Source organism: Lottia gigantea, assembly GCF_000327385.1.
Source record: "Lottia gigantea unplaced genomic scaffold LOTGIsca_26, whole genome shotgun sequence".
In the NCBI taxonomy this organism is placed as follows: Eukaryota; Metazoa; Mollusca; class Gastropoda; family Lottiidae; genus Lottia; species Lottia gigantea.
In genome coordinates this window covers 638,087-664,436 of record NW_008708797.1, presented here as the reverse complement: position 1 = coordinate 664,436, position 26,350 = coordinate 638,087, and the positions used below count along the sequence as shown (strand labels likewise).

The 26,350-nt window shown below is 30.4% G+C and overlaps 1 protein-coding gene across 1 annotated transcript; it reads left to right on the top strand.

Moving 5' to 3' along the window:
* Window positions 1–1,533: 1,533 nt before the first annotated feature.
* Window positions 1,534–25,134, top strand: LOTGIDRAFT_160754 (hypothetical protein; the record flags this gene model as incomplete). The annotated part of the gene is made up of 6 exons (XM_009055953.1): window positions 1,534–1,619; window positions 3,776–3,889; window positions 19,276–19,364; window positions 19,927–20,059; window positions 24,010–24,059; window positions 24,482–25,134. The coding sequence occupies 6 exons, from the start codon at window positions 1,534–1,536 to the stop codon at window positions 25,132–25,134; spliced, it is 1,125 nt and encodes a 374-aa protein (XP_009054201.1).
* Window positions 25,135–26,350: the final 1,216 nt, after the last annotated feature.

Sequence of the window (26,350 nt, the reverse complement as noted above, 5' to 3'; positions counted from 1 at the left end):
CATTGTATGGCACACTTTGTGTATTGATAATTTGGAAGAATTTTGAGGTCTTAGTAAAGCTTATCTTGTATCCTAGAAATTTTTGGTCTTTTGCTGTTAACAGTGTGACAAATTATGGTTCACGTAGATTAAATAAAACAAAAGATATGTTTCCTAGAGCTCAGAACTGTTATATAGACAGCCCCTACATTTATATTTTATGATGTTAAAAATTCATCAATTATTAATGTCCATGGTCATGAATTATACAATGGATGACTGCTGGTATGGTTCCCAGAGGAATGCCAGGCTGTTAAATAACCTGAATGTTACTCATGTATACAGACATATTACAGCTGATGTCTGCTTTGTCTGCTTCCCAAAAGGACATTTTTGTTGAGCATGTTTAATTTTGTAATTGTTATTCCATGGGTTTTTCTCATCAATTTTCTTTGTATAAAATTGTTACTTAGATCAAAATGGAATATAGTGTGCACTACCATTTACTACTACATACTTATGGTAAATGAAGTCTGTTTAAAGTTTTGGTTAATAGTTTCTGTTTAAGTTGCAATGCTGCGTGTTTTTGTGAAATAATTTCTTGCTTCATTTTTTTGTCAATCTAGTCTGATGGAGGCATATGTTATCAAAAGACAAAAAATAAGATGTATATGGCATACTTCACATTGCATCTTTCTTTCTCTTGTAAGAAAAAGTATAAAAACAAAGAAAATACATCAATTCCAAGTAGTTGTTGACCTATATTTTTAGACTTGCAGACAGTCTGAAAGTGTAACAGAAGTGAAACAGATTGTGTGTTAGGTGTAAGATAGAGAAAGCGAGGGTTAAAGGAAATCTAATTGTATATAGGTATTATCATTTCATCACATTGCCTGTATAAACATGTACTTCCCTCACCTTAAAATACTATCTTCTCTACCTACTGTTAGAATTAAAACATACACACTGACTCATATAGACCAGATACAACATAATATCACCACATCATAAACCTGGTACACAGATCTACAGGATCTAGGATTTATTCTAATGATGGAATGGATCAGTTTAGGCATCCAACTACAATTATTGAGTGCATTTGATATACTTAAGTATGGGAGCTGTACTATTTTGAGAATGGGCTCGATGGATCTTACTGCATTTATAGCTTAATATGTATATTTGCGCATTTCAAAAGTATATTCTTATCTTTGATAATTGATTTGCAGACCTAGATTGCAATGTAAAGGCTTGCTGGTGCTATTCACCAATCAATGGCTAAGTGAAAAAATCTACGATTTTTAGGATGCTAGAAGTTGTTTTGACATGTGTTTGTATGAAAAAAGTAATGGATTTGAAATTAATCAATACAAATTAATCAAAAGTTCGGAATTTCAGGTGTTTCTTAAATGCTCCTGATAATTCTGTGTTATCACCTTCGTTCTAATACCTAGAACTGTAAATGATGTAAAATAATTTCTGTATTCTAGGTGTAAGATAGTGGGAGATGAGTAAAAGTTGTATGGTATGGTGGTAATATTATACAGTAGGAGTATGGTGGTACCAATATCAATACTAACACTATATCTAGTGTACCTTCTCTCGCTAGTAACTGGGGAAATGTGCTCCAAGGCTGTACCGTAAGTATATTTTATAAAAAACATACTGGTATAAATGTCAGCACTAACTGTTTATATTATACTCTAAGGGTCACAATATTAGTAGCTTTCTGCATGGTTTCAATTATCAACCTCAAATTCATTGCTGATCTCATGTATTTTCTGATTACAGTTTAACTGTATTTGGAATAATCAGGGATTTGGTAAAAATTAGCCTTCCAAAATTCCTAATTTAGCTATTAGTTCTCACACCAACATTTTGAAAATACTGTGATAACTTGTATATGAAAGTCAAGTTTTTCTAATAATTGTTGTCTGATCATGCCTTTTGAAGATTCAAACTTGCAAATTTTGCAAAAAATACCTTCTTTAATTATTTGAAAAAGATTAAAGCAAGGTATAGGCCTAAGCTATTGTCATTTTCAATGTCAAAAGCCCTGCTGACATTACAAAGATTATGTGTTTTTAGAATGGAACCGATGAAAAACTAGTAGTGTAAACAGTCAATGTTCTGAGAATAGTTGTGTTAAAAGCATGATGTGTAATGAAAAGTGTCAAAGCTGTTTTCTTTAGACATGTAAACATAATTTTTGATGATTGTTCCAATCTGATGGGGAAAAAAAGAATAAGGAATTCAATATACATATATAAAACTAACTAGAATGATCCTAATTCAGATTTTAGATACTTCTGACTTAATGAATCTCAATGAAGTTCATTTTGACATACTTAAAATAGCTCATCATGAAAACACTTGTATTTATCAAATTGGTGGAATTACAATTTGATTTTACTGCAGTTTCTATAGATTCAATATTGTTCAACAATATAATCCATTTGAAGAATGCACTCAAAATTCAATTTGCTTTTTTCAAGAGTTAAATTCCAGCGTAATTTGTCTGTTAAATCAATGAAAACATTTGAACCGGGACACTTCAACTGTTCTTTCATTGACTTTTATCTTTAGTTTTATTTAGACATCAGATTTTCCTTCTGTCTTTGTTTGTGCATGGAAATCGTCATTAAAAGGCAGATCCTAGTTAAATTGTTTCTATGCTATACCTAGATCCAAAACTAGATATCAAATTTCTTCAAATAAGCATCCCTTTGGACTGAGATTATGCTTAATTGGTACTAAATTAAAGAACAGAATGTCAGAAATATTGGAATATAACGCCTAAAGTATCTACTTCAAAAATGAAGAGCTTCAGGATTAACTTTGTCTTGTGGCACTGGTAACAATGCGTCTGACAGCTAAATATTCAAGTGTGTCTGTATTCTAAGGTTATTAACCATCTTTTATCAACACAATTATTATATCAGACAGCTTTTATTGGGAGGAAAATCAGAAAAAATGAAGGATGAAGTAATTCTATTAGAGTTCTAGCCTATTTCCTCCATACAAGGCGAGTGCCTTTGCAACTTAATACAATCAATAAGTTGTAGAAATAAGGCAATCATTGAAGCACTAATTTAACAAGACTTCATTAGCTATCAAAAAATCAAATAGCCTTCAATTCAAAATTGACTTGGAATTGACGTCTGCTTAAAAAATATTCCTTTAGTTCTTAAAATATTTTCAAGTGCTTTTAACATTAGGCTGTATTTATGAGGATTTGTGTACTCTATTAAGCCATTCCTTTCATAAAGAAAGTCATAAATTACACATCAATATCTGTCAGTCTGAACTTGCAGATTAATGCAACTTGGTACAATGATATATTTAGATTTTATTTTTCAATTATATATTATTCTATATATGAATTTCAAGAGTTTTTGGACTGTTTCCAAAATAATTTGTACGTTTATGTCATTTTGTTAACAGTGTCTACAAATTGCTTTGATATCAAAATGAGCAAGAAAAACACAACTTCATCATTTGCCAAAACATTGAAGTTGTTCCATTCTTGAGATAACTTTTTGCTTCATTGCTTCTCAATCGATTTGTGACTAGGTAATTAAACTAGTGCAAACACTTTATTTGAGGATGTCAAAATTATAACTTACACAATTGCTATGGAATACTTTTAGAATATTTCAATGTTTATTTTCATTAACTTTAAATAAATATATGATGTTTCTAAAAACAAACAATACCTGTATTAAAGCATCCATGTTACCATGAAGCACAATTGTATCTAGACCTTTTAAGTTATATTAGTATTATACTATTTCAGGGTACCAAGACCGGCAAAAAGGGTACATGTGTTAAAACGTATACCAGCAGCTTGTTCGAATTGGGATAAATCATGGACATGGCTGACCAAAGTTGATTGTGGAACAAAATACAAGTAAGTTTGTTGTGCTTCTAAATTTAAGTTAAGACCAACTTATATAGCTGAGCTAACTCACTGGGGGGTGGCTCAGATTGCCACAATCACTCTTCTTGTTACCCAAATACTACAATTACCCTAGATAATAACCCAAACACACATACCTGAAGAAAAATTGTTCCAAAGATGGTAGAACTTGGTCAAAAATTGAGGCTTCAAACAGATATACTATTTCAAAAGATTGAAAGAAACCACTCTGTTTGATATCCATGGTCCAAGTTAGACTATACAGATCTTGTGATGAAAACTCACCAGTAACTCAATGTACTGACTAAAGACAGCCATTGTCCAGTGAGACCAGTTTAAGTTAAGAGATTAGATAGGGCAATAGTTAAAATGTTAATAAGGCCAATATTTAGTAATTACATTCTCTCTAAATCTTACAGATGCATTATAAAACCAGTTTTAGTTTAGTTTAGTTAAAAATGCACCCTATCACACTTATATTTAAGGCAAAGGTTTAAATAATATTATAGTGGAACACTTTCTTATTTGCTTCCATGTCTTCATGAATACAGTCTGTATTGAATGGTGGGCACACTCATTTAGTTTTAATGGAAGTATTGCTGCAATTGATGGCATGGAAGCACATTATGTGAAATGATTGAATCTATTGTTATTCAATACCTGCGACAATCTTTGACAATAACAGAATTTAAAGCTTATTATTGTTGATTAGCATACAATCTAGATTGTTATTGGTCAGTACTAAATGTCTAGGCTGTGGGTACCATAGAGTAATTGGTCAAACTGTAATCCCCAGTTAAAGCAATTGAGGAGGAACACTCTAGGGTTAATTAGATATTAACTTGGAATAAATAATTTCTTGATTTACCCTAGAGTTACATTTCAGCTTCCATAAAGCCCAACAATGGCAATTCAATTAAATACTTAGTCAAATGAGTATTCTAAATAATATTTGTTTTGGTGGCCATCAAGACCATTTAACCCTTTCAAAACCAAAAGATTTGGCTTCATTCCATTATAAATCAGAATAATTTAATTTGGCAGGAAGTATTAATGCAAGGAAGGTGGTCATTGATTAGCTAGATTGTTTGCCCACAATGGAATATTGAAATGGAGACTTGAAGTTCTTGTTAAAAGTTTGATTGGAATGAAAAGATTTACTAGGTCACAAGTGTTGATTAAATAAATTGAAATTTGTTAAGTGATTGTTAAAGAAATGGACCAGAGGTGATTCAATGGGATATAATTTGATTATTGTATTGGCTTTTCTCTTCTCTGATCTCAGAGAGGGTCAATTAAACGATAAGATCATGTAAGCTGACTTACATCTTTGACACTTTTTGACTAATTGGGAAGGAATTTGATTGAGACAAGAGTAAAGGATGCCATCAATCTTAGGAATTGGGAGGAATTTCATTGGAAGGCAATATCTTAATGGAATCAAATGTCAGGTCTAGTTGAATATAATTGGTCTTTATGATAGATTGAGATTGGTGATAAGTTACTATACTGACACACCATCTTGGACCCCTATCATTCAATAATATACATCTATGGAAGCCAATTGTTGCTGTTTTTCTTCTGAATGGAAATGGTTTGACTAAGGTCTCCAGCATTGCTCTTAACACATCAAGCAATGACTGAAACTTATACAATATTTCCTTTTCAATTTTGGTGACCAACATCTTTAGATGGCAACTATCTATCTGAAATTCCAAACTTGAGCACCTACTAGCTACCTAGCCAAGCTAACCTGTTCATGTTTTTTTTAACTTGCTTTGTGTAAAGATACTAGCTTTAAGTGTGATACATTCGACAAAGTAAGGCAAGGTTAGGATAGGATCAAAGTTATGATGCAGTTGGCAAGTCATAGGTTCTTTCTGTGGTGCACAAGATATTTGAAGTTCATCTTTAACAAATTTGACTTATTCAAGTTTTATTTACATGGAACTTTTCTAACCACTTTGTGGTCACATGTTAAATGCTGTTGGATTTTATTATTGGTGTGTGTTATGGTCGTAATTTCCTCTGCATTCAGTTCAACTGCATATTAAGTGGCTTCATTCAGCTTCCATATTATTACAGCTGATCTTCACCATATAGCATGACTTTAAATCTGTAGGGATTGGAATAGGTTTTTTTTTTATTTGCCAATGTTGAAATTAAATCATTTAAACATCATCCATCTTGCAGTCAATGATAAAAATTAGTTTGTAGGGAAACACTGCAATGAATGACAAATAAGAATAAAGTTACATTGGAGATGTAACATTCTCCAATTCTGCAGAATCTAGCGTTTAGATTTTTAAAAATGTACTTTCCTGCTTCTAGTTAAATAAAGTCTAGGAATGAATTTAATGTGTAAATAAGAAAATGCTTTTTTTGAATTGAATGAAAGAACAGAATATTGGAGAGAAAACCTCTTTCCAAAGTTTAGAACCACCAACAAAGCAATGTTGACAAAAACAAAAGAAGTCTGTAAGTCAGGGCAAGTTAATTAATTAACTGGTGTAAAAAGTGAGAAAAAGTCCGTTAAAATACCATAATTATACTTATTTAAATAAATCTTATATTGATAATATTGAGTAGATGGCTTTTAAGAGTATTTACACATATTATCCAAACATTGACAATTCTATACCATAATGTCCTATCTCTCGTTACAAACTCTAAATACAACAGGCCAGACGGTCAATAGATATTTGAAGCACATATTGATTTTATAGCGGCCTGCAATATTCCTCGCAAACAATACCTCAAGCTTTTAGTACAAGAATACGATAGCATCAGGGGGTTATCATAATTGTTTTAGTAAGCAATTAATACGTTAAGAGACCATCTTTTCACTTGCTATTGATTATTTGACCAGTAGCTACACAAATGATTATCCATGACCTTTGATGACCCTGCCCTGAGATCGAAAAATGACAACCTCATAACTCTTGAGTAAATAGAAAGTTATAGAAATGTCAGATTAATAGAGGAACTGTGATGTTTGATATATAAGATAGTGGCGGCACCAGAAATAGTCTTAGTAAGAACATAGACTACATATTCATGAAGCCAATTCTTCTGTAATTTCTTGTGTATCATTCTTTTTTAGAAATTTTTGGTCTTTTTGTAAAAAATCATTATTTTGTGAAATATGTATACTGAATATAGAAAATGAATGTCATTTTCTTTTAATATCAATCATAGCGGTATCTTTCAAGGAAAGTATGTACTTCAAAGATAATTATGTACATGCACTATTTCAAAAGAAACTCATCTTACAGCCAATTTAATGGTACAACTTCTTATGGACAAAAACACTTTATTTCTAGAAGCTACCAGTCTATAGTGAGTCAATATTTATCCTGTACAGTTGAAATCAATAAGCAGAAGTAATCAGTTTGGTGAGGGAGTTATTTTGGTGGAGGCACAACCATGACGAAATTACTCAGGAACAAGATTTAATTGGAAATTTGGTACATCAGTTCCACTGTCTTAGCATTCAAATTTTCTGACTGAACGTAAATGGTGTTCGTTAGATAAGATTGTAATAAATGACCAGACTCAGACACTATTTCACAGAATAGAGCTAATGTAAAAGATTTGACAATGTTGTAAGCCGTGTCTATAAGAATATCATTAAATATAGTGACAACCTATCTTTCGGCTTCAATAGTTTTAAGATATTAAAAACGCTATGAGTTGGAAATCTAGTTAAAAAGATAGAAGAAAATCAGATAGTCTGAAAAATGATGTTAACAAACTATTAGAGTTTCTAGTTCATTATCTTAATCAAAACTCTCCAAGATAGATTCATTATTGATTGACCCTTAATTGAGTTAGAAATGAAAATAAGAACAAAGACAGTTGATATTGGAATTATTAAGAGTCGATTGTGACTAGAGTTAAATGAGCTTTCAATGGAGGCTACAAATGAGATACGTCATATTAATTTTTAAGTGTTTAGAGTGATATCAGGATGATAACCAAATGGTGATTCTTGGCTACAGAATTCAATAGCAAAATAAGAATTTTACATGTTTTTTTGATGTCAAGCAAATAGTGTTGAGCTCAAATAGTCCATGAATATATAAATCTTGGTCAAGGTTGAATTTGGTATTAATCAGATGAACAGTTTCAGAGTTATTACACTTGACATAAAAATGCGTCAAAATTGGCTTGTAGGCACAACAGAGACTACAGTTTTCATCTGATCTTCATGAAACTTGGTATGTAGTGATGAGATCTCGGTCAAGTTAGAAATGGGTAACAATCGGATGAACGGTTTCAGAGTTATTACCCTTGACTTAGTAAGAACGTGTCAAATTTGGCTTGTTGGCACGATGGAGGATAGATGTATATATTGATGAGATCTCAGATGACTGGTTTCAGAGGTATTGCTCTGGACTTTATAAAACACATTAAATTTGGCTTGTAGGCATAATAGAGGCTACAGTTTTTATCCGATTTTGATGGAACATGACATGCATGTATGTATTGATGAGATCTCATATTGGTAATATTTGGATGAACGGTTTCAGAGTTATTACCCTTGTGTGTATGTTGATGAGACCTTGTTCGTATTTGAAATTGATGATAATATGATGAACTGTTTTTGAGGTTTTGTCTCAACTTATAAATATTTTCAAGACTATTATTCATTATTAAGCCACTACAGACTTTGTTATATTTTCTGACAGCTGGTAGTGGGCATATGTTACCTTGCCTGGCGAGCTATCTTAATTTTAATGCTTCAATATTGCTATGTCAAAACTTTGTTTGCCCTTAGATTGTATTTTGGACAATTTTTTTTTGTATCAGTTACTTCTATTTTGAATTTGTATCAAGAGGTTTTAATAAGTAGGAAATCAAATTTGAGAAAAACATTTAAAATCTGTCTGAGTCACTTCTTACAAGATGAAATTAAAAAAGCTGTGTAATCCATTTGTCTGAAGCCAAGATTTTGTTGTCACAAATTATTTATTAGTTTCCACATAAAGCCATAGTGTCAAGTTATTTACACTTGTAAAGAAGCTTAGTGGAAAAATATTCAAATACATTGGGACTGTAATAGGTGATAGGCCATTTAGTCCCAACACTCAAAGAGAGCTCCTTTCACATCAAAAATCAGTTTCACTTTGGAATAATTCTAACACTTGTGTGAACCATAGTCACATAGAACAACATGAAACAAAATAAATCATAATAAAAAGTGGATGTTGAAGCCGATAAAAGCACTTTGTTTGGTATGTGCTAAAACAGAGCAGATGAAATTAAGTCAATTTGTCATAAACTATAGTTGTCTTCAACAAATGTTTCAAAAGGTGATAACAGCTTTCCATATTTCTTTCTCATATCTGAGTTGTAGTTCAACTAAAATTCCAAAAATGTTAAAACTGGTGTCAGGTTTTTGTTGTATGTTACCTTGGTACATGAATATGTGGTCGTATATTGTTGTCGCCCCTGTCTGTCCGTCGGTCAACATTTCTTGTGAGCACTATAGAGAATACAGTTTTCATCTGATTTTGATAAAATCAAAGTGTGATGCTTCAGATTGATAAGATCTCAGTCAAGTTTAAATTTGTCATATTTTCAAAGAACAGTTTTTGAGATGTTGCCCTTGACTTTGTTAAAACGCGTCGAAAATTTGTTAAAAATAGTTTGTGAGCAGGATTGAAGCTACAGTTTTCAACCAATTCTGATGAAACTTGGTGTGATCATTGGAATTGATAAGATCTCAGAAAAGTTCTGGTTTTTTAGTTATTTCCCTTGACTTTGTAAAAACGCGTCAAAATGTGTTAGTGAACACTATAGAAGCTAGAGTTTTCAACCGATTTTGATGAAACTTGGTGTGATCATTTGTTTGTGAACACAATAGAGACTACAACTTTCAACTGATTTGAATGAAATTTGGTGTGATCATTTATATTGATGAGATCTTGAATTTTGAATTTGATTTTTTGATAAATGGTTTTTGAGTTATTGTCCTTGATTAAGGAAAAACCTGTCAAAAGTTGTTTTTTGCCCTTGATTATAATTTCAGTTTGTAATCTATTAGTGATAATTTAAAAGTACTAGTATAAAAGTACTATATAGATATAATATTTTTTTATTAAATTAAACCACAAGTTCCTTGTTAGATCATTGTAAAAGACTGTATTGATATGTGTTTATTGGAATTTCCTGAAAATTGTCTATTTCTGATAATGAACTAGATAGATTTTGGATATACTATAGATTTTTATGGCACAGTATCCATAAATGGATTTTTATGAGTGTAAGAAATTAGTCAAAGTGGCGAGATGATTAGTAGGAAATTAGGTCATACAGACGTTAACATCTTTTAAACTTCGATCTTTTCATGTCTGCTGAAACAAAGAACATTTTACAAATGTGATGTTATGGCTATTGAAGATGATGATAGGTCTAATTCAGGTTGTTGCTAGGTTGAGGATATATTGGGTTTGATAGTATACATGGCTGGGCTGTGTTTTTTTTTCTTTGAGAAAAAGGGTAGGTTATATGAAGTTCTAAGAGAAATAGATTTTGATTTTTTAATTAGTGGTTTAAATTATTTATAATGAAGAACTGAAAGCCTCCTCATCATGAGCGATTCTGTCCAAAAGGTTAATATTCTTGCATCTTTTTTTAAATAGACCTCTTAGACAATTTCAAATTGACAGTGATTCAACCATTTTCTACATATAAGGCCTCTTCAATTCAGACTGGAACTGCAGAAGTGCTGATGATTATTGTCAATAATAGAATAAATAAGGATTTGAATAAAATCAATAAAGAAATAAAAGTTGTCTAAACATTGCTATTAAAGTATTGTGGAAGGTATTGAAAATCTGTCAAACACTCAATTCAAAATGTCACTTATTACACAAATATTAAGTCAATAATTTTCCTTCTCTAAACTAGCAGTCTGTTGCTTGCTACAATAAACATATTTTTATAATAATCAATTACCCATAGATTTGAAATAATTCCTATTCCAATGTATCATAATGAGCAGTTGTATAAGATTTTTCACATTGGGACATGTAAACAGATAAAAACATATATTATTTTTTCTCGGTTTTATTTTTTGTCAAATTGCTTATTTCTTCATAATATCTGAGATCTGAAGTGCCTTGGAGCATTCAGTGGGTTAAGGATCAAGTAAGAGGCAATGAATTAAAGACATGTTTAAAATGTGCCATATAAAAAAATTATTGGAAGTTCTTCTTTATCATCTGTTCCTTTTGTTTTTGAATAGGTATGACCAATAAGAGGTCTTTTTGGATGCATGTTTTGGTTTTGCCTTGAAATCCATCATATGATCAACCATCTAATGACACAAGGGATATTTATATTGATTGATGCTCAAAGATTTGATATATTGTTAACCCTGTAGGGAATTGAGTTTAATATAAATACAGCTCTATAGTGTGATGCTACATTAATAATTCAACACTATACTCAATGTTATAAAAGATTCTATTCTCGATGCTAGTTTGAAGTTTCAATTCTATTTCTGAGTTTTTGCATGGAAAAGAATACTCTGTAATTGAAATGAACAAAGAAATGTCAAGTTTAATCTCTCAATCGATTTTATTTTTTTGACAGTCTTATTAGGTAGTAAAGAAAAGATCTTTCAATATATCTTGTCAAGTAGGAGGTCCTAACTTAAAAAAACATGTTTTGTGTGTTCTTCATGAGTGATTCATGGTTAGAATACTATTTAACTCTGCATGCCAACAAACTGTGGAATTTTGTATGTTTTATTTTTAATAAAGATTTTTACTTCTTTTCTTGTATCTCTGAACATGTTAGAATCTGTAAAGTGGTCACTTTCAAATTTCATGCTTAATATATATTGAACTCTTGCTCACAAATGGTTAGGCCAAAATCCAGCTGGTAGACAGGATCCCAAGTACTTTAGTTGTTATTCTAAGACAATACAGTGATTTCTTGCTGGCTTTCTCTCTTTCAATTTCTATCTTAATAAACTTCAATTCAATACTAAATGAAAAACTGTACATATTTATATGTGCTTATAGGGATACCTAAACCTTGCCTAAAGGTAGGCAGTATGGTTTATTTCAAATTCATATCACAATGACAAGTAACTTACTACATATATACAAAAGATAAAAAAATATATATTATTGTATACAGTGATAATTTGTTAAAAATTACAGTCTGTTGAGAGGAAGAATGTAAATATGTACAAGATATCTATATTCTTATCAACAATTCCATCATATTTACAAGACCTCCCAACCATCACAACATCACCCTGGTATAGATAGATATGTCTATAATGGTAGTAATGTAAATATTCTGAATTTCTAGTGTCAGAGGCCATTATTATAAAAGATAAATTTACTGCTCTTTTATATATAAAATCATATAAAACATCCCTTTTTTCTGACAAATTATATTGCAGTATGTCTTCTTGGGTGTTATTTGAACATTATGGAATATCTGAATATATGTTTTGTATGTAAGAACATTGATCTGCAGTACATTTATGCAGTGACTTATTGTAGTTTGAGTAAATGTCATTAAGGTGAATCATGAATTAGCAATCTTAAATTGTACCATTTATTTGCTTATATTATATAGACCACGGCATAATTTTCTTACAGTTCAGGCCACGTATACTCGAAACAATCTTAGCACTAGGATGTCCTAAAATCAAAGTTAGACGATAAGAACCTAGGACATCCTAGCGCTAAGATTCGAGAATACATGGCCAGATTTTCAATCCTTAAATTTCTAACTATCAACTGTTAATTTGCTGTGATGTAAGTTCTATCTAATAATAAATTCAAATGCTACTGACATCAATGACAATAATGAAGTAAAATTGAGAGATGAGGATCTCAAATGTTCCATGTGACTTCCTGTAATTATAAAGCTAATTTGATCAGATAGGAACAGGATCATTTGTATAATTTTGTGAAATAATATAATAGTAATGAATAACACCTGTGACATGATTATTATGACATTGTCAAAGTCTGTAATCAATACAACATTATACAAAAGGCCTATGGTTTCAAAGTGTGGCACCACCATTAGGCATTTATAGATAAAACCTTTAATCTTGGTATTGAGCAATTACAAAAGTCATAGTCAGAATAACAAAGTATGAATTCTATCATCTCTATGTTAAAGACAATGTACAGAGGTTTTCTAAATTTTTATGTGTATTGGAGACATTGATAGCATCAAAGTGCACCATTTCAATTCTCAATTAGACGTCTGTGGTCCCTGCAGAAATACATAAAAACCTGCTAACATGGTTAAAAAAAATTGACTGTACAATATCTTATTCTGTTTAATGTTCATAGTATTTTGATAGATCTCTAACGCCCTACTGTTATGTCTTTGAACCTGACAAGACTGGTAAATCCACACGAACTAGACAAGTTTCTATGCACATGCAATGTATGAGGGTAGTTCAAACAAATTCATCTTTGAAGCATTACTAATAAAAGTGAAAACACAGCCAAAAGTTTGTTGACTGTTGCTATTTTGGAGATGTTGAAGATTGAAGAGAAATATCATTTTATGTGAAAAAATGGAATCAAATATCTGGTTGGTGAGATAAAAACACAAGGAAGAGTGAAAAAGGTGAAGTAAAAAATGTGAAGATGGTAGTTTTTGTGTAACATTATGTAAGATGAGATAGATGTATAAACAGTTACAATGTGGTTCTAATTGATTCTAGGTAATGTGTGATATATTAGAGACTAGGCCTCAACTTGGCACTGTTTATTACTAATAGAAACCAGGCTACCTAACATATAATTCAATTCCTTTAGGACAGGTGAAAAACTTAACATCAGATTATCATCTGAACATTATCATCTTATGCCAAAACTTTCTTGTCCTGATTTATCATTTGAAGCATCTTTGACCTTCTCAAATGACAGAAAGACAAGGTCCTAGTGGGATTTAATTTGTTTCTAATTTGTTTTTCTGTCATGAATCAGAAAATGAGTCAGTATTAAATAATATGCATGCACTCAATACTGTTGGAGTAAACAGGAATAAGAACATGCTGAGCGGAGTGAAAAATGTAAGATTAATTTGGTAGCACGGCAACACCCAAGTTTTTATAAATACAATTAACAGCAAATATACAGTGAGATTTTCACCATGTGCCATCAAATTATTTTTAATTCTATGAAATCTAGATGTATTTATAAAATAAAAATAAAAAAAATTAAAGAGAAGCATGGTGATGTTCTGCTACTTTTTGCTTGCTACAGGACAGAATTGTATATTGAAATGGACAAATGGGTTTTTATTCCTTCTCAGTCTTGTAGTTTTTGACAACGTACATGGAAAATAAACTGTTTGGTTTTCCTGAAAAAAAAAGAATGGTACCCAATAAAGATCCTTTGATAGTTAGAAAATTTGAAAGAATTGGTATTACTGTCTTCACATTATTTTCTTCCATGCACACACATTTTTTGGTTTAAGTGTTGTTTTTTGTACATCTTACTTGCTAGTTATTAAATGTCTAATGAATTGTCAGCTTTGTTCTCCTATTACATTGTATCACTGTCTCTTATAATCAAATTACTTATATTCAATTTGATCAAAAATACAATTTACATTCTCAACCAATTATTGTTTCATCTATTCTTCAGTCCAAAAACAGAACACACTTCAATTTAGTTATTTTTAACTGGTAAGGATAATGCCTGCATTTGATTTTCAATGTTAAAAGATTTGATTTGATTTGATTTGATTTGATTTAGACAAATTATTGATGGTGATTCATTTCACTGGCAAGAAATTTAGTGATGTTATGTTTCCCAGATCATTCCTGAAAGTCTTCAATTAATTCTGTGGACAGAATAATTTTCTCATGATAAGTGATATTATCCAGATCTCCGTTTTATTCTTGTCTGTAAGTCTACCTAATTGAATATGTTTAGAAAGAACTTAATGAGATTTTCCTAACAATTTACATCTTTTTAACCTGAAACACTTTTTTCTGGTGCCAATGGTTTTGCCTGACCTAAAGAACTGTTTTCTAATGCCAACTGTTTTGTCAGTAATTAGTGCTAACTGTCCATTTATACTTATATCTTTGATTTGATCTCCTGATTTAAAATTTAAGCAATTGTTTCCAATAAGTTGAATTTTTTAGTTATTGTCCAAGTCTGTGAACACTGAAGAATATTGAATATTTGATAGAAGTTTAATGGAATTCAAAAAGACTTCTAGATTATTTTGGACTTAATTGTGAATCTTATTTGAACAAAATTGGCTAGTGAATTTGGCAACTGTTCATTGAACATTAGTAGACACACAAGATATGAAAATGATCAGGTTTGGTTTTCAAATTATGTTAGTTTGTCACCTCAGAAGGAATATATTTCTTTATATTGAGATCTATTTCCTCTCTTGTATTCTTCAAATGATTTTCATGGAAATGGAAGAGTTTGTGTCAGGTTATTAGAGGAATAAATTTCTCTTTGTCATTTTACAGTCCCACTACCATAATATCAATAGATTGTAATTGGGATTTATGGTTCCTTCACAACCTTTAAAAGCTAGAGCTCTAATTAAATAAAATAACTAAGCACTCAGAGAAATTGTTACAGATGAAACACATTATTTATCATCCTGAAATCCATTTACACCACGCCATTCTGAAAATTGTATCAAAGTTCTCACAACTCTCAGATCAATTCCTGCTTCTTTCATGTCAGAATTTATGGGAATATCACCAGCTAGCCAAAGTTAAACATTATTTAAGTTTGTATGGTGTCACATCTTAATGAGTATTTTAAGAATAAAAAATGGCTACTTTCTGTGAATTCGTTTTATCAAATGTAACAGAATTATTTCAACTTGACTTCATTCTCTTAACTTTTATAAAAGAAATGTAAAAAATCAAGAAAAAACTCAAAAAATGGAATTTTCTCAGTTTAGTAACATTTTAAGCCCCATTAGACAAATTATAAGTATAAGATATGTAAGGAATACATTATTTGATGCTCAGCAATTTGCACCACTTTATACTATGTATAAAATATGAATCAGTAACACCTCAGTCATGGTATATAACTAGTGATATTTTTTTTACCACTGCAGTGTGAATATGTGATTACTGGTAAATTTATTACATAAGATGTCATATATAATAATTGACTAATAATTAGTATATTTCTAACACCTTTATATGATAAACACATACTAATATTTATTCAGTCAAAATATTAGCTGTAGGGAGTTGGTAGCATACAGTGATAATAGCTTGATATCCTGCTGATCCTACTGTTTTACTAGTGTTTTTACCACTGTAATTCATGTATTTTAAATCTATTTGTACATCATGGTATCCTCATTATTATACCTCAGTATTCAAAATATTCAATTTGTTTTGGCAACTTATTTTACGATTCTAACTTACTTCAAATAAATATCTGTTCTCGTAGTCAATTTCAAAATAAATGATTTTTTCGAAAAATAACAATAACAATTGTGCAGTATACAAGCTTTGAGTGTACATGTTTTTGAAGGTGTTAAAAAAACAATATGCCAAGTGGCATCTATTACTGGAAGGTATTAAAGGTTTAGGTATTAAGGGTTTAGAAAGGAGGATTGTTTGTTTTTTGGATATTACCTTTTTTTAGGTGTGGATTTTTGAGTGGAATATATTTTTAAAAAAGTCTTTAATAGTACTAAAATTGATAATTATGAACACACAGATACTTAAATGCTCAAATTTCGACTGTGAGCTAAGCTAAAAAAAATCATGTTTATGACACTAATGTACAATCGGTCAAGCGAATGATGAACCTGTCCCTTTAAAGATCATAGTGCAATCATATATAATATTATCTTCATGGTGAATTTAGTTAAATTATGAGTTCCTTTTTTGTGCTATGTTTATCTAGTTTTTGAGTCAAGCAAGAGCTCACTAATGGTCATGAAATTGCTTGGATTAATAAAAAATAAACTCTTTTCAATTTGTGATTTATTTCACTCAACGGCTTTAATTTCAATAATTCATAACATGTTGAAGACATTTTTCTAATGACACAAACCTGTGAAATTGATGGCTCACAAAAACTGAAAAGTGAATGTTTTCAATGATTGAACACTAATGGAATTTTGATTTACAAGTTTCTGGTTGAAAATATTCTGGGTATGCATTAATCAGTAATTAATTGTGAAGTAAATGAAAACTCTTAAAAAACTTGTCATTTTTATCAGATTGACTTGAGAGAATCATATGATCTAAGTAGAATTAAATTAAGTGCTATAAACCATCCTCTCGTTAATGATGAAGTTCGTTAAAAGATAATTAATGAGATACTATTATAGAGATTTAATTAATAATCTGCTCCAGCAATATAATTGTCTTCAGACTATCCAAAAGTGATTTATACATCCAAAAAATCTAGTAACTGGTAATCTTACAATTTGATTTAGTCTGTTATCTTCATGAAAGAAAGATAAACTGATTCTTTCCAATTAGCTGAAAATTGCATCACAAACGTTTAATCTACTCTAAGGTTAAGTTTGAATTTTTGAAATTTTACATGAGAAATTGTTTTTGGTTGTATTTTGAAATAGGGGTAAAGTATGGTCTCTAACAGATGTAAGTTGATAAATGTATAATGTGTAAATTAAGTGAATGTATAACTTTATTTGATAGATTATTCCACTACTTAACTCAATCCAATGTCCATCTATCATATTTGATGGCTATATTTTGTGTCATATTTCTGGTTTCTCCAGTGCTTTCCATTAATTTTATGATTATTACAATTCTGTATGTGACAGAAAGTTGAGAAAATATTATCCATTTATTTGTACATTTGAACTGTTTATGTCCCGGCATAAAACCTTTTGGGTGTTATTCATTGACCTTATTGCAAGAAATTCAGATGTCCTTGACATTGATGTTAAATGATGGTTTTGCTGCATCAATATGTATGATAAACTCCATAGGCAATATTAGTAATACAATGTTCATTATTTAGAATTCCAACTCAATTTATTCTTGTATTGGGAATAAGTTGACACTTTTGAAAATATCATAAGGCAGCAGTAAATTCATTAAGAATTTGAGTTATGTTTCATATTATTGGTACAAGTCCAAGGCAAATTAATTTACTGCAAGATCATTCTAGTTACTAGACTAGATTTAGGAAGACTAAAGATCTGAAATAGAATTCTGAGACCAGTCGACCTAACAACATTTGATGTAGTGTATATGATAAGTGTATGAAATGTCATCATTGAAATATAGCAGGCTAAATGTGCAGCATAAAGATGGTAAATAAGATTAAATGAATAACATGCATAAAGTATAGCATATAAAAGTTGCAAGAAAATTCTCTAGAGGACTATAATATGATATAATAAAGTTCAATATAGAAACTGGAATGTGTTTATAGGTTTGAATATCATGGCATGTTAAACTTGGTATATTATCTCCATGATGAGAAATGAAAGCAGACAATATTTTGATAGTTTTTGTTGTGGGTTAAATTTGATAAGTAGCTTTACAATGTTTATGGTTGGAAAGTCTCAAGGCTTGCAATTTTCTCTATGTCTTGTCTATAATAAACTTTACTTGTATGAGATTTCATTGATTTCCTTCAAGACTACTACACTCTGAGATATTTTTAATTCAAGTGGCTACGTTATGATGGTTTACAGTCAGACATCAGCTACTGCCAGGAAATTGTAATAATCAGAAATTCCTTCATAATTCCCCAAGTGTCACATGGAAAATGATATAAATGTCCTCTCTAAAGCAATTTTCTGCCATGTCTGGTAGAATTAACAAGAGTATGAACGTGTCTCAAGAACTGTATTGAAAATCTCTCATGATACACCAAACCTTTGTTTCACCTCCAGGCATGAGTAATGAAGCAGCTTAGATTGGAAGAAAACACACATAAAAGTATTCTGTTTCCATTTGATCCTAACCAGACTGCATATAGAAAGAGAAATTGCAGTGTAATTGCATGATATTTGTAGTATAAAAGAAGTTTAAAGCTCTTATTGACCCTGTTATAATTAAACTTCTTAGTGTTCAAATAGCCTCAGATTTACTGTTCTATTGCTAGGTTTTAATATCACTTTAACATTTATATTATTTCTTGACTCTGATCAAATCCTTCATTTGTAAACTTTAGCATACTATTGTTTAGATGTATTTGTTAAAAATTCTTTATATGAACATCAAACTGTATTTGAATAAGAAAAGAATGACATGAAATGAGTATTATTCAGAAGAAAAACATCTAATGGTTCTCAAGGATAATCTCTAGATGGTTCTTGTCTAAATTTTTAAACATGGATCCACATAACCTTTACCTTTAATTTATATTATTCTGTTGATTATTTTTCAGATTAGACTATGTTACTGTTGCACCAAAAGAAATATTGAAGTATAAATTGACTTATGTGTGCTGTAATGGTGATACCAATTGCCAAAAAGGTAAGCAATTCTTTAAACTTTGCAGAAGATCCAGATTAAGAAGTTTAAGAAAGATAGCTTAGCTTGGAAAACATTATTCCAAATGACACTTAGATCTGTCATTAAGTAAAACTCATTCCAGAGCTTCTCTGCTCTTTTTGAAATTTTGGGTTTTATGACAATAAGTACTTTACTAACTCAAGTTCAGTAATATGTAGAGTAGTATACTAACATTGGGAACTTAAAACTTTTAGGAACTTATCTTTATATATGTGTATACTTTATTCTTTGGTCATGAAACTAAAATATTACTGTTACTGTGGAGAAAATTAATTTTAACATATTATACTGATTCAAATTATGCATTTAGAATTTATTCAAATTTTATTCATCTGTAATAATTACAATGGCAGATGTCACTTGCAGGACATGCAAATTTTGACCTAAAAAGTCTTAATGATTTAAATGACTAATTGAAATTCCATAATGAAATTTAAATTTTTGAAAAACTTGTTCACAGATAAAAAAAAAAAAGGTTAGGTATACAGTGTATATGAAATAGGTATATTCCTATTGGCTTTAGGTCACCAGGTGTCCGGATTTGATACTTCAGATGAAAAGTTCCTGGCTATTGTTTTGGGTTCTACAGCAGCTGCCGTTCTAATCCTGATTATTGTTATCACCATTAGTGTGTGTCACAAGAGACGTGGAATACAGTAAGTTTTATTTTTAGTTCCAATTTGAAGAATGAAAACTAGGCTTCAGGGACAAATCAGCAGTTGATTCCTCATCAAATATAGCATTTTCTTCCTTTATTCAAAGAATATTGGTCCTTTGACCAGAAATTGCGATTGGCATATTCCAGTTATTAATTTGTGGTTATTTGCTAGAAGGGATCATATTAAATGTTTAATATTACAACTGAGGTATCATATCAATATTCTTGAACCAGGACTCTTCAACCATTGTCAAGACTTTTCTCATAAGATTGATTGGATAATGATGACAAACTGGTTAGAAGTTGTTATTTTTGATCTGGAATGATTAGGAATTTAGTCTCAAAAGTACAACTATTAGAGGTGTAGCTTACCATGTGTTAGTATTTAACTTTCATCCCAATATACAGATTAGTTAACAATAACTACTGATAGTCACTGTTACAACATGTGAATAAATAAAGTACCATTGATACTGTCCAGCTACCAAAATACTCAGATTCTACATTTCTGTGAAACATTAGATTCAGTCTGTTACATATTGATTTCTGGTTTATTGTTTAAAGATTGCATGAAAATACTTAAAAAATACTTCAGTGATGATGGTTGTCAACCAAAATTGAATTGATCTTGTACAGTTTTGACTGAAAGATTTGAACATGTGTAGTATGTAGTCAATGTATATGTCAATTTGTGAGGGACTGTATCTACAGTGCAAGTTCAAAGCATAAGTTTAATTATTCATTATGCTCAATTGTTGTCTACAATTAATTTTCAAAACTGGTGGAGTACTCAATAAACTTATATTATTCGAATCTGATATCGAATTGATATATGATACATGTTTACCGAGATGTCAATATTGTTAGTAATCTATAGTAGATGTCAGGCCAGCTAAAAGTTTGGGTGGTATTAATGATAAACATGTATCTAGGTTTACAGATACAATTGACAATGAGATGTTTCACATTTAACCACAATAATGTAATCATTGTAATGATTGTTACCAGCATAGTCATAAGTTATATGCTGTCTTCACATTTTTACATTTTTATGTAAGTCAAAAGTAACAATCATATCAAATCCAAAGTATTAGAGTACTAAAGAAAGTACACTCGTCAAATATATTTGTCTGTTATCTCTAGAGAATTGGGACATGTTTCTGTTTTGAAATATTTTGTCTACTCAGCATCCTCTTAGATAAGACTACAAAAGTTTTTTGGGTATTTTTTTTTACTTACTTACTTATAAGTTAAATTGATTGAGACATAAAGTAAGATTAGTCTAATAGGGATTATGTGTCTATCATATTTCTTTTCTGTTTGACAGCAAGTCTGTATTCATGTAAAACTCTGTTTTTTTTCAACCTGTATGTGTTAAGAAAAAGTGGTTAAGTGTTGTTTCTAGCATTTGATATTGTCTAGTAAAATGATATTTTCTTGTGTAAAAACTGTTATTTCAATCTAATGGTCTCAACAGTTTGTTAATTGATTATAATTGATCAATGAATATTGTCTAATATTAAACTGATAATTTAATAACTGAAAATTAGATTTTTTGAGTTAATGATCCACCAAGATAGACATAGCATTGGATGTTTTAACTCCATTTGTTTTGATCAGTTTCAGTCAATTGATGATTGCCATGTGAAAATCTGATGATGACAATGTAACTATCTGATGATGACAATGTAACTATCTGATGATGACAATGTAACAATGTGATGTTTGCATTCTGATGATGACAATGTAACTATCTGATGATGACAATGTAACAATCTCATGGTAGCAATGTACCAATATGATATTTGCATGCTGATGATGACAATGTAACAATCTGATGACGGCAATTTAACAATGTGATGTTTGCATTGTAACAATCTGATGATGATAAATGGTTGCATTCTAATGATGACAATGTAACTATCTGATGATGACAATGTAACAATCTCATGGTAGCAATGTACCAATTTGATGTTTGCATTCTGATGATGACAATGTAACAATCTGATGACCGCAATGTAACAATGTGTTGTTTGCATTGTAACAATCTGATGATGATGAATGTCAAGATCAGATTTGCATATATACTTTTAGTGAACTGTTTTTGGTCAAGTATTATATAATGATAATAGAAATTTCCAGGTAGAAATAACTGTCAGATATTAATTCTTGTAAATCTTACTACACTAAGAGTGTTTAGATATCAATGGTAAATTAGAAAGACCACATGCTATTGATTAAATTAGTGTGTTAAAAAAATAGAATTTCCGGTAGTTTTAAAGGAAAATTTAAAGATTGTTTTAGAAATAACTCACAGAAATAGTTTGACTGATTATTTCACTTCATCTATTTGGATTTTGAATAATTACTGTGTCAGAAAGTGAGTCAGCTTGAAATGAAATTGAAAATAACTTGTGTTTTATATTAGAAAAAAATGACACGATATAATGAGAAAGTGTCAGAGTGAATTTTGTAACTGTCAGTAGGATATCATATTATTTTTAACCATTTCAAAATATCATGCCAGCTTTGACAAATTTCTAATTATTGGTTTTTAGCTCACTATGTTAAAAGCTTCAGTTTTATATTAGGATGAAATTCTCTCTATTAGTAACTTACTAATTTAATAATTCAATTCAGAGTTGTTACAGATATGATAGATAGAATAGAAATCCATTTTGAGCTGTGTTTGCTATTCAATGATATACCTCAAAATGGTGTTAGATTCACAATTGATACTAATTAAAATATTATTAACTTTTGATTTGATAGTATTGTTTAATACTGGTAGAACTGAAATAGACCACTATGATAGTATTGTTTAATACTGGTAGAACTGAAATAGACCACTATCATAGTATTGTTAAATACTGGTAGAACTGAAATAGACCACTATGATAGTATTGTTAAATACTGGTAGAACTGAAATAGACCACTATTATAGTATTGTTAAATACTGGTAGAACTGAAATAGACCACTATGATAGTATTGTTAAATACTGGTAGAACTGAAATAGACCACTATGATAGTATTGTTAAATACTGGTAGAACTGGTGATTAAACTATATTGACCAGATCAAATAGTATTTGTAGAATAGTTGATCTTTTCACTTTACATATTGATTTTGAAGATGACTGTAGTGAAACATCCACAAGAAATCACTTGATATTCTCCCAGCTGTTTATCAACTCAACTTATTTCAACGGTAAAATGGATTATTTTTTACCATTAAACATCACAACTCAGTAGTGCAAGAGATTTTAATCTTAATTCTCTGTTTTTTTCTAATTTAGTAAATGTCACAATTGAACTGCAGATGGGGTCTTCTTGTACATAATTAATTTGATGGGCAAGTCAGCAGATGTTTGCTTTGAAATTTGAAATTTTTTGCATTTTCTGCCTTTAATATTGTGTGATTTCATAGTGAGATTTGATGGCTTGAAAATTCCAATTAAACTCTCTCGAATTTTACTAATGTACAATAATGAAATTAATTTTTCTTCCTTTTGCTTTTACTTATGGATATCTGTAAAATTTTATGGTTGTCGTTGAAATTTGAGTTTTGATCAAAATTCATCCAAAATAACATAGAATGAAAATACCTTTGGAGTTTACATAAGTCAACTCTTTTTTGTCTCCTACATACAACCTTAGAATAGTTGAAAGTAATCGTATTGCTAATTCGTTCTGTATAATAAACCATCTTTTGAGGATGTTTAATGAGGACATTTATGATAGTATATTAAATTTCAATTTGATTCAAAAATTATTTTCAGGAAACCATCCCATAATGTATTATCAGCTATTGTATATATAATTATATCTTCATTATTGATTTTATTTAATGACAATTTTATTGGCAGGAAATTTTAATAAAATAAATTTTTTGTTCTATTATAATTGCTTGTCATTCATGATATGATTTTACTGTGTTCTATTATTGTAGGTGTCCATTATTTTGTGAAGATACAAATCATACGTATGAGACACCTGATGGTGAGTATAGATATTTATTTATTGTTTATATATTTATTGTTTACACTTCACCTTTGTATAATTACTATAGCTGTGTTAACAGTGTGATAATTAGTTACCTTGTAGTCCCCATTGTTAACATATATAGTAGTCTGGTTCCTTGCATTTTTTTAAAAACTTATTGAGGAATGATTTGGTTTGTTTTGTGATGATGCTCCTTATTGCATTTCTAATGATTTCAAAATATTTCACACTTGCATCAGTTTATTTTCAATAAGATAATTTTAGAGCTCACGGCTTTTGCTTCATTATTTTCTCATAACACTCAAGAAATAAAGTTAGCAGTGGATATTTTAAGGGGACAGAGTCCCAGCTTTGCCAGCTGAAATTTGCAAAAGTGTCAATTTATATATGAAAAAATATTTTTAACTTGTATATTACAGATGATGTAAATGAATCTAATGGTGAAGGTGAACTAGATATAGGTGATAATGGTGCTAAAATTCCTGAGGCTATGTATGAAGAAATAGCAGACTACAAGAAAGAACCTGCTATAGAAAAAGATGAGGAACTACCCCGCTATACTGACTTATTTAAAGAAAAATTAACTAAAAATGATTTATTGGAGGCCCCTGACCCCTTCAATAATGCTACCGCCCCTCCCCTTACCCCTGACAAACGTGAAACCGATTATAATTCTGAACAAAATGTGACCCAGGTGAAGGAAGTTTTATCAGGAACTGCCAAAATATTACAAAAATCTCCACCCACGGGCAAAAATTCCGACTCAAAAGACATAAGCTACTATAACTGTGATGATAATAAAAATGATTTTAAAAGTGCTGATATATCTCCATCCTTGTTACATCCTAAACAAGACTCAGACTCAATATCCAATGTGTCAAATTGCTCAACCTATGAACAATTATTAGATCCAGTTATCAGAGAGAAAGCTGAGATCCATGAATATCAGGGACTCTTAGAGAAGAACCATTCTTGTGATAATGTGATAGATGAAACAACAAGACTAACTTCTGAACCTAGTTCTCCTTCTTTACATTCACCTAATGGACGTGTTGATGTGGCAAATTGTTGATATCAGATATTGGCACATGTGACCATTTTGATTTGAAATCCTGATTTGTTTTGTTGATTCAAAGCCAAAAATGAAAGTGTGGGTCTGAAGTAAAAAAGAGTGATGGCACATAATAGAAATGATATGATATATATGTTATACATTGTGACCAACATAAAATCAGAAGTGTGTACCTGATTCAGCTGTAAATTCCAATAGAGAGTTCATAGTGACTGCTTTCAGGATCAACTGAATTATTTATCATACATCTTTGTTATATTTTATATAAAGTTAAGATGGCAGAGTTTTCGAAATGGCTGAATAACTCTTAGTCTATGAATCCATACAGACTCTGTGCTTAATTAGGTACATCTAGTCATATGAATACAAATTCTTGATATTTTAATTATATTTGTAATAAAAGAATTTGAGGACATGTTTTTACCAAGCTTAGAGAGCCTAAGAAAAAGACAAGTCATAGAATAATATTAGGCCATGTCTTTTTCCGGCTATTTTAACTTGGTAAAAACTGTGCATTATCCAATATACTGTAAATTATTTAGATCAAAGCATCAATTTTATTTGTATTGTTATGAAGTCACTCATTGCATTTGTATCTACTGTATTGCTTCATGTTAGTTCAAACCTGTCTATCAATTTTTCTCTAACCTGTTCTCAACATTGTAAATTGTAAAGCTTATTAGAATAAGAAAAACTCTGCCCCAATTTGCAGAGATTCTTAATATAAAACTTGATTTGTCATCATGTTTTTTAATTTTGTTATTGATTGATATTTGAAAATCTAGTCAAAGTAAATTATTCCAACATTTTAATTCAGTAAAGTGCAATAACAGGAATACACCAATATATGGCTGAGTTTTCAACACACAATAATACTTTTTAAATGTTCACGTTCCACAGTGTGGAATCCACCATCTTCACAATGCTATTATGAACCTTGTAATTATACCTTGACTGCAATAGTCATGTTTCTTGTATCATGGAAGTTTGTAAATGAAGGTAATTGATTGGACTGTATGTTAGCAAATACAGCAAATCAGAGGACCCAACAGAAAGTCAGTGAACAAAGCCATAATGTTTACAGCCTTTCGAAAGCTCTGATTGGCTGTATTTTCTCCAAACAATCCAATCAAATAGCTGTATTCTTTAATACAAAAATATTGGCTATTGCAGTAAATTTTTAATAAAAAGTTTGTAATAGCTTGTGAAGATGGGA